At 48.3% G+C, this 13,526-nt stretch overlaps 6 protein-coding genes across 6 annotated transcripts; 3 read left to right on the top strand and 3 right to left on the bottom strand.

The window, feature by feature from the left end:
* Window positions 1-166: 166 nt before the first annotated feature.
* N7483_009817 (Sec1 family protein) lies at window positions 167-2,537 on the top strand (the record flags this gene model as incomplete). The annotated part of the gene is made up of 4 exons (XM_057093244.1): window positions 167-238; window positions 288-483; window positions 777-988; window positions 1,047-2,537. The coding sequence occupies 4 exons, from the start codon at window positions 167-169 to the stop codon at window positions 2,535-2,537; spliced, it is 1,971 nt and encodes a 656-aa protein (XP_056944418.1).
* A 169-nt stretch (window positions 2,538-2,706) lies between these two features.
* On the bottom strand, window positions 2,707-5,990 carry N7483_009816 (telomere length regulation TEL2 family protein; the record flags this gene model as incomplete). The annotated part of the gene is made up of 6 exons (XM_057093243.1): window positions 2,707-3,187; window positions 3,266-3,991; window positions 4,042-4,558; window positions 4,611-4,697; window positions 4,750-5,100; window positions 5,159-5,990. 6 exons carry the CDS (start codon window positions 5,988-5,990, stop codon window positions 2,707-2,709), a joined length of 2,994 nt encoding a protein of 997 aa, XP_056944417.1.
* Window positions 5,991-6,312: 322 nt separating this feature from the next.
* Window positions 6,313-7,884, top strand: N7483_009815 (NEDD8-activating protein UBA3; the record flags this gene model as incomplete). The annotated part of the gene is made up of 5 exons (XM_057093242.1): window positions 6,313-6,356; window positions 6,427-6,528; window positions 6,643-6,722; window positions 6,777-7,093; window positions 7,141-7,884. The coding sequence occupies 5 exons, from the start codon at window positions 6,313-6,315 to the stop codon at window positions 7,882-7,884; spliced, it is 1,287 nt and encodes a 428-aa protein (XP_056944416.1).
* A 279-nt stretch (window positions 7,885-8,163) lies between these two features.
* Window positions 8,164-9,426, bottom strand: N7483_009814 (DNA-directed RNA polymerase core subunit RPC40; the record flags this gene model as incomplete). Its single annotated transcript, XM_057093241.1, has 3 exons — window positions 8,164-9,138; window positions 9,216-9,320; window positions 9,382-9,426. The coding sequence occupies 3 exons, from the start codon at window positions 9,424-9,426 to the stop codon at window positions 8,164-8,166; spliced, it is 1,125 nt and encodes a 374-aa protein (XP_056944415.1).
* A 396-nt stretch (window positions 9,427-9,822) lies between these two features.
* On the top strand, window positions 9,823-11,402 carry N7483_009813 (NADH-quinone oxidoreductase subunit D; the record flags this gene model as incomplete). The annotated part of the gene is made up of 4 exons (XM_057093240.1): window positions 9,823-10,488; window positions 10,587-10,707; window positions 10,731-11,309; window positions 11,365-11,402. The coding sequence occupies 4 exons, from the start codon at window positions 9,823-9,825 to the stop codon at window positions 11,400-11,402; spliced, it is 1,404 nt and encodes a 467-aa protein (XP_056944414.1).
* An 818-nt stretch (window positions 11,403-12,220) lies between these two features.
* Window positions 12,221-13,448, bottom strand: N7483_009812 (putative tartrate dehydrogenase; the record flags this gene model as incomplete). Its single annotated transcript, XM_057093239.1, has 3 exons — window positions 12,221-12,571; window positions 12,640-13,130; window positions 13,190-13,448. The coding sequence occupies 3 exons, from the start codon at window positions 13,446-13,448 to the stop codon at window positions 12,221-12,223; spliced, it is 1,101 nt and encodes a 366-aa protein (XP_056944413.1).
* Between the last annotated feature and the right edge of the window lie 78 nt (window positions 13,449-13,526).

Below are 13,526 nucleotides of genomic sequence, written 5' to 3'. Positions count from 1 at the left end.
GGTGGTGGCAATTCAGGGACTAATACTGTATTAATACAGGCAAAGCCCCTGAGTCAGCAACGCTAAACCCAAAGAGGTATGTTTGTCATCCCCGCGTTATTTTTGGCTCTTTGGTGGTTGCCTTCAAGAACTGAACCCACTTACCTCCTTTTCTCTCTCCTGAGCGATGGCACCCCTGGGAGATGCCGACCATTGCAGAGACAAGGCCCGCAGGGATTTGCTGGCCCTGCTTGAGGGCGTGAGTAGAATCTCTTATTCTGTGCCCGGCCTTTTCTAATGGCGTGCAGGCTCGGGGCAAGAAGAACCTCGTCATCAGTCAGGAGCTGGCAGGTCCAGTCGGCCTGTTCGTGAAGTTCTCGGTACTGCAGGACTATGGCGTAGATCGAGTGTTTCTGCTGGAAAATGCAAACATCGACTCGTCGCAGCGCAATGTCGTATTCCTCATCCGGGGTGAGAAGGCGCAGCATGTGCGCATTGTGGCGGGTAAGTCGTGTGTGACGTTTTTTCTCCTTTTTTGGCTTCTGCCTATGTTTTTACTTGGCAATACCTATGCATATACTACACCATTTTCACATCATCTCGTATTGTCTTGTGTTTCTTTTTCGTGCATTTTCTCTTTTGTTGGGACATCATCAGATATACGCAGATCAAATCCTACTCTGCGTGATCTTTATTTTTTCAAAGATCCCTATATTACGAGTCGAGCTCATTTATCTGGCTTTCATTTCAACTCAAGTCAATCGGGAGTCATCAGATTGGGCTAACATTTCTTTTAGAGCAAATTAAGCGATTGCAGAACAATGGGAACGTAGAACATGAATTCTCCATCTTCTTTGCCCCTCGCCGGACTCTCGTGAGTAATGCAGTCCTAGAAGAGGCTGGCATCATTGGAGATGTGAACGTTGCCGAGTTTCCACTACATTTCTTGCCACTCGAACAAGATGTCCTATCCCTCGAGCTGGACGACGCCTTTGGTGATTTGTTCCTGGTAGGTGTATTGCCTTGAAATAGGAAACAAGCGAAACAAATGTTGACAATGGCTGCAGCACAAAGACCCCGGATGTATCTTCCACTCTGCCAAAGCGTTGATGGGAATTCAACAGCGACATGGCTACTTCCCCAGAATTGTGGGTAAAGGTGACAATGCACGTCGGTTGGCGGAACTCTTGCTGCGTATGCGCAAAGAGCTTGACGCGGAAGAGAGCTCCGGGCTGGCAGATCCTTCTGCCAGAGGCCTACTGCCAAGTGCTAATACTGAAAGCCTGATCATCATCGATCGCGATGTCGATTTTGGTACCCCACTTCTGACACAACTCACATATGAAGGCCTCATTGATGAATATGTGGGCATTAAGAACAACCAAGCCGATGTTGATACCAGCATCGTCGGGCAAGGACCTGCACCTCAGGCTCAGGAATCATCCAAGTCGCCTCAACAGGCCAAACAAGGACTTAAGAGGAAAATTCAGCTTGACGCCTCGGATCAATTGTTCAATCAATTGCGAGATGCAAACTTTGCTATTGTGGGCGATATCTTGAACAAGGTGGCTCGTCGTTTGGAAACTGAGTACGAAACCAGACACTCAGCTAAAACAACAAATGAGCTCCGAGAGTTTGTCAACAAATTACCCTCATACCAGTTAGAACACCAGTCTCTTCGAATTCACACCAATCTTGCCGAGGAGATAATGCGCCTGACCCGCTCCGAGACCTTCCGAAAGATTCTCGATGTGCAACAGAATAACGCGGCTGGATCCGATCCTGTGTCTCAGCATGAGACTATTGAGGAGCTAATCGCCCGTGATGCGCCATTGAAACATGTCCTTCGACTTATGTGTCTGGAATCTTGCATGGCTGGTGGGATTCGGCCTAAGGACTTGGAAAATTTCAAACGCCAAGTAGTTCAGGCGTATGGACACCAGCATATGCTAACCTTTTGGGCTTTGGAGAAAATGGAACTTCTTCAACCCCGATCTTCCGCAACAGCTATGCTTCTTCCAACAACGGGTGCACAGCCTGGCACAAAGACTAACTACGGATACCTGCGGAAGAATCTTCGACTGGTCATAGAGGAAGTCAGCGAAAAAGAGCCTAATGACATTTCCTACGTTTACAGTGGGTTTGCTCCACTCAGCGTGCGACTGGTACAGTGTGTACTTCAAAAGCCTTACATTCTGTCTCTTATCAAGGGTGGCTCGCCTGCGGCGATGATAAACACTGCTAGCGCGGCCTCCCCTGGATGGCTGGGCTTCGAAGATGTCGTTAAGAGTGCCCGGGGTTCCACTTTCAGTATTGTCCAAAAAGGTGATGACAAGGCTGTGCGTGCCCGTCAAACCCTTAGCGGCAATAATACTACTAAGACGGTGTATGTGTTCTTCCTTGGTGGGATCACATTCACGGAGATCGCTGCCCTGCGTTTCATCGCTGCGCAAGAAGCGCCTCGTCGGAAGATTATCATCTGTACCACGGGCATCATTAGTGGTGATCGCATGATGGAAGCTGCTATTGAGAAGCAGAGCTTTGCGAAAGTCGAGTAGCATCCTTTACCATTCTCATCTTCGATCTAGCGTTTGCTCTAAGCAGTCTATTCTAATGATACCATTTCCGTACTCTGAATATGAAGCCTTACTAGTACATTTCAAAATTGATTTATCATTCGTGTAGACTGGAACTGGACATCGTAATAATTTCCTGCGTCATATGCCCTCAATACTTGAATCCAGAGTTCACACCCATCAACCGACCCTGATAACGTTCTGTGATCTCCCCAATCCGAACCATCACACCGGCAGCTAATGTCCGCACCTGATCCTGTGTGTCGACAGGTGCAGTCGAGCTTGCCATGCCTGAAGCAGCAGGCGTGCGATCGAAAACTTGGGAAGCCCAGTCTCGTAATTCAATTACCTGATTCGCACACTCAGTCACAAGTCGCTCTTCTCCATTTGAACCCGAAGCAATATTCAGATCTATCGCTGCAAGGAAGAGAGTCAGAAGTGCAGCAGTGACCGTTGGGTCGCTAGAAATTGGCGCTGTGTGCAATGACAGCATCAGCGAGAGGGTTTCATGGGTAAGCCCTGGCAAGAAGGTGCTGTGTGGACCGGAGGTAGAGATAATGAGAGAAAGAGTTTGAAGGAAGAGTGTGAGGATATGGGGGACTGTGAATGGGTTGTACGAAGAGAATGAGGAACTGATGCAAAAAGTTAGTTATTTCTGACATGTGCTAAAATGATAAAAGGATTTCTCTCTCAGGGAAAATGAAACGTACGAGGAAAATTGGAGCATCACAACATTGAATCGACTTGCGAGAGGGAAGAAGAATCCCTCCGCAAGGACTCTGTACAGATCTTTGGCAACATTCTTCTGCCGCTGCGCCTCACGCTGTTGACGCTTCTTCTCAACTTCCATCCGGGACGAGAAAGTGCGAACCTTGAGCGCGTTAGGTCCAGTGATTGCATCCGCGGCATTAGCTGCCAGTGGTTGGAGGGATGTTCTTGACATCTCCCTGGTGAGCGTAGCAATAGGTGATTCTTTTGCTTCATTAGGCTGCTGAAACATTGCATCTAAAGCTGGCGAAAGCCGTTTCGATGGGAACGAGGTATCTTGCAAAGCCGGGAGACCGAGTGCTTTTGCATCGTCTTCCCCATTGCCGGCAATTTCGCGAGCACTCAGCCCAAGGGCTGTAAGAACTGCGGATCGCTGAACCTGAGACAAATCTCCATCGAAGAACATTGCTGTGAACCACTGGCCCATTTTGAGAGGTTGGGAAACAATCAAGGCTATCATGCATTGAAGACGTGCTTCGTGGAATTGCGGGTGTTTGTTGTCGTTTTGGAGACCAACAATTGTCAGTGCAAGCTCTTCAATTTGCTCAGCGAGCTCACTGCCAAACCCGATCTTTCGACGAATCAGATTCGGCGCAGTCGTGATGGCGAGGTGATAACGTTCGACATTTTCATGGTCTCTGAGATAGACTATTAGGTCACGGATATACCTAGGGGATGTTAGTTTGAGCCTTGTTGAAGAAGTGCATGGATCACTTACACAGGTGGTGTTGGCTTGTTTCTTTGGACAAGTGTCGGATCCTCGTCATCATCCTCAGCATCATCGTCAGGCTTCTCATATGGAATGAGATCATCATCTTCGGATTCGTCATCTTCATCGTCACTGATGATTTCCACAATTCTTTGCGGACGTAAAGTGGATTTAGGCTTCTTGATATTTGATGCCGGAGCATCTTGTAGAGCACCTGGTTTTAGTAAGGACTTCATGGACTCAAATGTACCAACATCACCCTGGACTTTAATCAAACTCAAATACCATTGCGCTTCTACGCCCTTCAACTCGTCAAGATCAAACTTCATGGACTTCCCGGGTTCTTCCACTAGTTCAGAAATTCCCATCCCGACGATCATACCCATAAGTCGTGCTCGGTTTGAAGAAGCTCCAAGTCGATTGGAGATGGTATCCAGGAAGACGCTCGAGCGGGCGATGTCTTTAACCTGAAAAGGGTCGAGTCTTTGTAACTGACCAGCAGCCAAGAGAATAATTTGGGTATTCGCTGTATCTTGTTAACATACCGGACACAAATGTGTTGGATGACTGATACAGACCATCGTGTTCACGATCATTGTTATGATTAATGGCGAACTTATCACCAAAGTGCTCCAGGCTGCGAATCAACAAATACCTAAGCGAGTCTACCGGCAGTCAGTAGGCAGAACATAGACGGTAACATCACTGTGGACTGACCATTTTGAATGGTGTAGGTTGTCACAAGAGCTCTATTAATGCCCACTGGGAAAGCAGCTGCAAATTGTCCTTTGGAGAGCCAGGACATGATCTCCTCTTTGAGATGTGGTCGATCACCAATGACAGTGGACAGGAAAGCTGCAGCCCCAGAAACAATACCTGCACTTTTATTCTGTTCATTTGGATAGTCACAGAGACGTATCAATGGATATTTGATTGGCAAATCAAGAAGAATCAACTGTAGGATATTCAATTGTGCCGACAATCTGAGATTGTCAAGAAGCAAGCCCAATTTTGGGGCGAATGATTGGTCATGGATGATATTTGAATAAATTTCCGGTATCAGTGAGGCTGGTCAAAAGTCAATAAGATACGAGCATAGCCAAGATGATCTCAAAGGGTAACCTACAAGAATAACCCAGACTGAGAGCCCGTTCTGTTAATGAAGCAGCACACGGCCAGCCGCTTTGATCATCATCACCAAGCTTTGAAAGCATGTATGAGATGTTAGAGCCAAGCCAAGATGCATACTTCCGTCCATCCCCAGGCCAAGTAATCGAAGACGATTGTATCTCATTAACCACGCTAAGCGCTTCTGCCACTGTAGACACGATCTTGCCAGAGGCTATGAGAGAGACAAGTTCATTCCACGCAACTCGCTGCCTAGTAGTATTGAAAGTGGATATTTCTCCATAGAATCGATGCACCAAGTCCTTTGGTTCTAACAAAGACGCGAGAACAGAAAGAATATCATGGATTGCGGGATGATCCGCTGCGCCCTCGGCCAACTGGGGAGATGCCCGACTAGATGCAATGAGAGACCGAAGACGAGCAATGAGAGAGCCAACTCCCGCAATACTGCTTAGGCATCGCAGAATGGCTGATTTAATCTTCCCATTTTTGGCTCCTTTGTCTTCTCTTGTCAAAAATGACCAGTGGTCAGGAATGGTGGTGCAAACCAAAAGTTGGAGAATCTGAGCTGATACAGGGCCTGGCACTCGGATATCAAGATCCAAAGACTTTGACTTGTTAAATGGATCAAGCGTAGCTAAAACAGTAGAAAGATGTTCTCGAGATGGTTGAGATTTCAGTACATCTATGATTTGATTGGGTGTCAAGTCTTCGCCGAGTTGGATAGTGGGGGTTGCGAGGGTATTGCTGGGGCGGACAGATTCAGCACTGATCAATGAATGATCTGGATCGTGCTTGACTGTCTTCACAGCCGTTAAGAGCCCATCCATTATGATAGTTGGAAGTTGTGAAGAAACATAAAGTTCACGATTTCATATTGGTATCGGATATGTTTGCGTCACGTGTTTGCATTCATCCCATTAACCGCCGCATGGCATCACTTCCATTCCCCTCCAACCCAACTTGAACTTTCACTCACACCGTCTCACATATCGAAACGCACGTGACTTTGAACCCCTAATATTATCTTCTTCCTTTAGACACCCATCAGATTACAGCAAGTCCTGGTGCCTAATTCGAAGCAGGCCTTCAGCTACATCGAGACACGACCAGGGTACACTCTGTCAAAAGCTCCATAAAGCTTCAGTCGCGATGTCTACATCTGTCATTACTCCTTCCACAGGACAGAACCGTTGGTACGCAAACGTGAAAATTTTGCCAAGTTGAGGCTATATAATGGTACGGTCACATTCTCATATGACATAGGAACCACCTCCATAAGGTCTTATCTAAACCTGGCCCTTTCAGTGATGAAGACTGGGTCCCGGGACAGGACACAATCAATGCCCTAGAGTCCTCCAAAATCTTGTAAGTTGATGCTTCTAGACATCTATTGACTTGCACTGACATCGATTCTAGGGTGATGTTAGTTTCTTCCCCCATTCTACCCAGGGAAGACCTGAAAGGCTAAAAGTAATATAGCGGCGCTGGTGGACTGGGCTGTGAGATTTTGAAGAATCTTGCACTTTCGGGATTCAAAGATATCCATGTTATTGATATGGGTATGTCCATTTGCTTCGACTCACGGGTGCGGAATCACTGACCCGCATTACTAGACACTATCGACATTTCAAATCTCAACCGACAGTTTCTCTTCCGACAAGCAGATATTGGCAAACCAAAAGCAGAGGTTGCTGCTGCCTTTGTGGAAAGGCGGGTCAAAGGAGTGAAAATCACACCTTATGTTGGCAAGATCCAAGACAAAGATGAGGATTACTACATGCAGTTCAAGATCATTATCTGCGGTCTCGACAGTATTGAAGCCCGTCGCTGGATTAACTCCACCCTGGTTGGAATGGTTGACCTCGAAGACCCGGAGAGTCTGAAGCCATTGATTGATGGTGGAACCGAAGGTTCGTGGCTATCTGCTCGGGTTTATTTTGCCAAGATTTATACTCACTAGTAAAAATAGGATTCAAGGGACAGGCTCGTGTGATACTGCCAACCCTTTCATCGTGTATCGAGTGCCAGCTTGATATGCATGCTCCTCGACCCGCTGTGCCCCTTTGCACAATTGCTACAATTCCTCGCCAGCCACAACATTGCATTGAATGGGCTCACCAGATTGCATGGCAAGAGAAGCGCAAAGATGATACTTTTGATAGTGATGACATGGAACACATTTCCTGGATCTACAATACTGCTCTGGAACGATCCCACCAATTCCATATCCACGGCGTGACCTTTCAAATGACCCAGGGAGTTGTGAAGAATATTATTCCAGCAATTGCATCCACGAATGCTGTAATTGCAGCATCGACAACCTCCGAGGTGCTTAAGATTGCAACATCTTGCAACCCTTACCTGGAGAACTACATGATGTACGCCGGCGAAGAGGGTGTTTACACCTACACTTTTGAAGCGGAAAAAAAGGCAGATTGTCCCGTATGTGGTAATCTTGCTCGCAATATGAATGTTGACGCGAACATGACATTGGGTGACTTTATTGACAGCCTCGGCGAGAAAGCCGAGGCCCAATTGAAGAAGCCCAGCATGCGCACAGAAGAAAAGACCCTCTACCAGCGTTTCCCACCGCAGTTGGAGGAACACACGAGACCCAATCTACAGCTCAAGCTACGCGAGCTTGTAGAGGATGGACAGGAAATTGCAGTCAGTGATCCAGCATACACCATTGACTTCCGGTTCCGCCTGCACTTCAAATAAAGAACTTAAGCTGGATGGTGTCTCGGGTTTGTCAGGAACTCAGATCAAATTACGATGCAATGCCTAGATTTTATTTTAGTCAATCAAACTTAGAATTCAAAGACATCAGCTAGTCTCGTGTCTTCTAAAAACAATGATATCCGGACTCCGGCCTCGTAAAGCCAACTTTCCGAACTTTTTATAAATGTACAGGGCAAACGAAGTTGAAGTTAAAAACATGCCAACGCCAGTCAAATGCATTATTAAGAGACCCGCGGAGAGTAAATGATCTCACGACTCTTAAGCCATCAGATCATCCAGACCGCGCTTCCAGCGGGCACACTTCAGCTTCAGAACCTTCACGGCCTCCAGGAACAGAGTATCGCTTTCGAACTGGCCGGAGCTCTCAATATTGAAGATAAAGTGGTCGCGAACACGTCCCAGCTTCACCTTACCCTGGAACTCTTCGTGGCGCAAGCACTCACGGCTGACAGTGTCGTTGAAGGCATCCTTCACAACGGCCTTCATCTCACCGGCGTAACCTTCGTAGCCGCTTCCAGCCCGCGAAGCCTCCTCTGAAGTGACAGGTTCGAGACCAATGACACCCTTAGGGAAGCACTTGGCGAACTTCTTCGCGTCGTTACCAATAATGGGGCGTTGGATCTGGATATCCGGCAGGAGACGGTAGGAAGCGGTAGCGACAGGAGAGAATTTGGCGTGGTCAGCACCGATACCCTTGACACAGTGCAGTTCCATCTCGATTTGTTGGCCGGGACGCATCTTGGCGATCAGGATGTCCGGGTTCACAGGGCGAATGGCACCCTCGCCAACGAAGTACTGCTCCTGGCGACCAACGGGTTCAAAAGTGAGGTGCTTGGCGTAAACATGGGCGTTGTGGAACAGCTTACGAGCGTCTGTCTCATCCTCGGCAGCGTCTGGGTTCTTGGTGCACTCGACAACGAGATGCATGACGACAGTGTTGAAATCGGTGAGCTCGGGGGCAGCGGCTGCCTCATCACTGGGAGACTTCTGCTCCCAGTGCATCCAGTTAATTCCCTCCACAGAACCCTTAAGCGGGATGAGACCGAGACGCTGGGCTAGCACCTCATCTTGAATGACCGAGGTGTTGTTGTGAACATAGACAGTCTCGATAGCCAGAGTGGGAATTTCGGCCATCAGAATGCGGCGGAAAGCATTGGCGACAGCAGCGTCCAGACCGATCAAAGAGAAGGAGGCTTCGTACGGGTCATTGCGGTGGTAGTCGACCTTGAAATCCTACAGTGGGGCATTGTGAGCATTGCTCCTGGAGTTTGTTCGCAAAGGGAATTTCTGTATGGTTTTTCTTGACATACGTTCTTGAATTTGTCGAGGGCCCAACCATGCGACTCTCCAGGCCAATGGCCAGGGAAATCTGTGGATGGGATGTTGGTGACAGTCTCTGCGTTAATACCGATGAGCTAGCAAATGATTAGCCGTGCGACACAAGGATATAAAATATGCATTGACTGCAATACTTACACGGCGACGCTGCAGCTCCCCCTGCGATGGAACAAGAGGCGCCATGGTGTGAAAGGCGGGGTTGAACGGTTGAAGGTGAAGATTGAAATTTAGCAGATCGGCGATAAGAATAATTTCTTGAGATGATTTTCTTGTATGTATGCCTGAGGCATAAAGTAACGGAAGTGTTACGAATATTACCAGATATTACGCATAATTTCCCGCGATATGTATTGTGGTTTGTGAAAGGTTCCGTCAGCCAACCAGAATCGGACTGATGACCCTACAGCTCATTCACGTGACTTTGCCAAAACTGGAGCGCGACCTCCATCTTCACTTATTGCCAGGTTCCTTATACCGCTGCAGCTTAGAGCCTCCACTTTACATTGTTGGATGTGCCTGGATTGAGGAAGCCATTCCATTATTTCCTCAATTGGTCCCTCTCCCCTCACACCTTCCTCCATGGCCGCTTCCTTCGCTCGCCTGGCGGGCAATGCGCCCAAAAGACTCTGTCTCCGCCCCTCCACCTTCCTTAACACATCTGTGCCTCGCTCCCGTTCCATAACTACTACTGTCCCTCGCCGATATGCCGAGGCCACCAGCTACCAGGCCACACGATTGATTCCGACCGACCCGACCTTCACTTCCCTGGCCAACAAGGGGCCTACCGAGAGTCCCGATGCCGCTGGTCTCGAGTCCGAGGCAGAGGGTACAGGCCGCAAGATTCGTCACTACACAGTCAACTTCGGTCCTCAGCATCCTGCTGCCCACGGTGTGTTACGATTGATTCTGGAGCTCAATGGCGAGGAAATTGTCCGCGCCGATCCCCACGTCGGTCTGCTGCACCGTGGTACCGAGAAGTTGATTGAGTACAAGACTTACATGCAGGCTCTGCCTTACTTCGACCGATTGGACTACGTCTCCATGATGACCAACGAGCAGTGCTTTGCTCTTGCTGTTGAGAAGCTGTTGAACATCGAGATTCCGGACCGTGCTAAGTGGATTCGTACCCTGTTCGGCGAAATGACTCGTGTCTTGAACCACCTTATGTCTGTTCTTTCCCACGCCATGGATGTTGGTGCTCTTACACCTTTCCTGTGGGGATTCGAGGAGCGTGAGAAGCTTATGGTGAGTCCACGGAAATCTCAATTGATTCAACATTCACAATGACGGGTAGGAAGAGAAGTAGTTGTTTTCGCTAACCTAGAAATGCGATATTTCATTAGGAATTCTACGAGCGTGTTTCCGGTGCCCGTCTCCACGCCGCCTATGTTCGCCCTGGTGGTGTGTCTCAGGATCTTCCTCTTGGTCTCCTGGATGACATCTACCAGTGGGCTACTCAGTTCGGTGACCGTATCGACGAGACGGAGAGGAGCTTTTGACCGACAACCGTATCTGGAAGGCCCGTACCCAGGGTGTCGGTGTTGTTAACGCTGCTGATGCCTTGAACATGAGTTTCACTGGTGTTATGCTCCGTGGTTCCGGTGTCCCCTGGGATATCCGTAAGTCGCAGCCATATGATGCCTACGACCAGGTCGAGTTTGACGTTCCCGTTGGTGTCAACGGTGACTGCTACGACCGTTACCTCTGCCGTATGGAGGAGTTCCGTCAGTCCCTTCGCATCATCCAGCAATGTCTGAACAAGATGCCTGCCGGTCCCGTCCGTGTCGAGGACTACAAGATCTCACCTCCTCCCCGTGCTGCCATGAAGGAGAACATGGAAGCTCTCATTCACCACTTCCTTCTCTTCACCAAGGGTTACTCCGTGCCCCCTGGTGAGACATACTCTGCCATTGAGGCTCCTAAGGGTGAGATGGGTGTGTACCTTGTCAGTGACGGCAGTGAGCGCCCATACCGCTGCAAGATTCGTGCCCCTGGTTTCGCCCACTTGGGTGGTTTCGATCAGGTCTCTCGTGGTCACTTGCTGGCTGATGCCGTCGCCATTATTGGTAAGTCAAACTACCTGAAATTTTCCATAGCAATTGCTAAACCATGTCTTTCTAGGTACCATGGATTTGGTGTTCGGTGAGGTTGACCGGTAAAGCATCTACGCTTAACAATAATTTAAAAAATCAAAGACGGAAAAAAAGAAAGGAAGAAGACGAAATGACCCCCCTAAACCTTAGACGGCAACTCCGCCATTCTGGGGGGTTATAACCATACAAGATGGTACTCAGAGCTTTCTCTGTATGGTGGCCTTTTGGTCCCCCCAATTCTAACCCAGGTGTACCATTTTTCCCCATGTTTTCTTCCCATGGCGTTGTTCTATTATGTCCTGTCCTCCTTTGTGTCTCCTATCTCTTTCTATCTCTCATAAGCCCTGTGTATAGTGAACTTGATTCTTTTGAGTGTTTTCATTCCCATCTGATACTCGTAGTTTAATCCCAAGGCGCTAAGAAAGATCACACCACAATTTTTATCTAGGCATCAAACCGCCATTCAAACCTTCGCAAATTTTGAGAGTGATTGGTAGCAGCTATTACTCGCTTGTATAGACTGGAATGAATGGTCTGGTCCATGTCGACCGGGTTTCTTTCAAGTTCAATTTCTCTGTGCAGACGAACATTTTTCAGTCGCTTAAGCAGAGGAATCATGACTCGGACATCTGGATCTCCCTAGTAGGGTTCAAGATTCAAAACTCCGAACTATACATACATACTTACTACCTAGGTACTCGGATCTCTACTCGGCTCCGAGTCTCTACACAACTTCTAACATTGAAGCTATCTTTCATCATTATGGGACGTTTTATATATATTATCAATCATTCAATTTGTACCCAGTACTTGCTAACAATAATCACAGAAGAAGAAAATAAATCACATAATTCGTCCAGTGCCATCTATTTGCAGTGAATCGCTTATGCCTTAGAGCCCAGCTTCTTAATCTCGGCAACAACTGCATCAGTAACCTCCTTTGTAGTGGCATTTCCACCCAAATCGCGAGTCAGGACACCCTGCTCACAAACGTTCTCCACGCAGACCAGCAACTTCTTAGAGGCTTCCTCCTCACCCAACCAGGCAAGCATCTCTGCGGCAGTCCAGAAAGTAGCCACGGGGTTAGAGATACCCATTCCTGTGATATCAAAAGCAGAGCCGTGGATAGGCTCGAACATGCTGGGGTACTGGCGGGAAGGGTCAAGGTTGGAGGTAGGGGCGATACCAATAGATCCAGCAAGGGCAGCAGCCAGGTCAGAAAGGATATCAGCGTGCTGAAGGAATCAGTCAGTATTCATCATAATGAAGGTTTATATGATCGGAGTGCGTTTCCTGTACTCACCAGGTTGGTAGCAACAATCGTGTCCAAGCTCTCGGGCTTCAGAACCATGCGAGTGGTCATGGCATCAACCAGCATCTTATCAACGGTAACATCAGGGAAGTCCTGAGCAACGGACTTGGCAACCTCATCCCAGAGAACCATACCGTTACGCTGAGCATTGCTCTTAGTCACAACAGTCAAGAGCTTACGAGGACGCTTCTGGGCAGTCTCAAAAGCAAAGCGCATGATGCGCTCAACACCATGGCGAGAGAAGATGGAGACCTCAGTGGCAACTTCCCAGGGCTTGCCAGTGTGCGAGCGACCACCCTGGCCGGCGTATTCACCTTCACTGTTCTCACGAATAATGACCCAGTCAAGGTCACCGCTCTTACAGTTGCGGAGAGGAGACTCAGTGCCGCGGAAAATGCGTGTAGGACGCACATTGGCGTATTGTTGCATGGGCTGGCAAATAGCCAGACGCAGACCCCAGAGAGAGATGTGGTCAGGGACATCTGTATACTTGTTAGATTGATACCTCAGAAAAAGATGTTTTGTTGAGATTCTTGCTTACCTGGGGCACCAACGGCACCGAAGAAGATAGCATCATGCTTCTTTAGCTCATCAAGTCCACCATCGGGAATGTACTTTCCAGTCTTCTTGAATGTCTCAGAGCTCCAATCGTAGTTTTTGAACTCGAGCTTAAATGTCTTCAGGGTATCAGTCAGAGCGTTGAGGGCAGTAATACCAGCCTCGATGACCTCTGGGCCAATGCCATCAGCAGGGATGGAGGCGATGCTATAGGTCTTGGGGTTGGTGATAGAAGGAGACATTTTGAGATAGGATGAAATTCTGTGAAGTTGAACTTTTTGATGAGGGGTCAAGAAACGCGCATGCGGGGGAATTTAAAG

The sequence above is a fragment of the Penicillium malachiteum genome (genome assembly GCF_028827825.1).
Source record: "Penicillium malachiteum strain IBT 17515 chromosome Unknown utg000004l:1.0-4883003.0:1.0-4884900.0, whole genome shotgun sequence".
Classification (NCBI taxonomy): Eukaryota; Fungi; Ascomycota; class Eurotiomycetes; order Eurotiales; family Aspergillaceae; genus Penicillium; species Penicillium malachiteum.
This window is presented reverse-complemented; position numbering and strand designations above follow the sequence as displayed.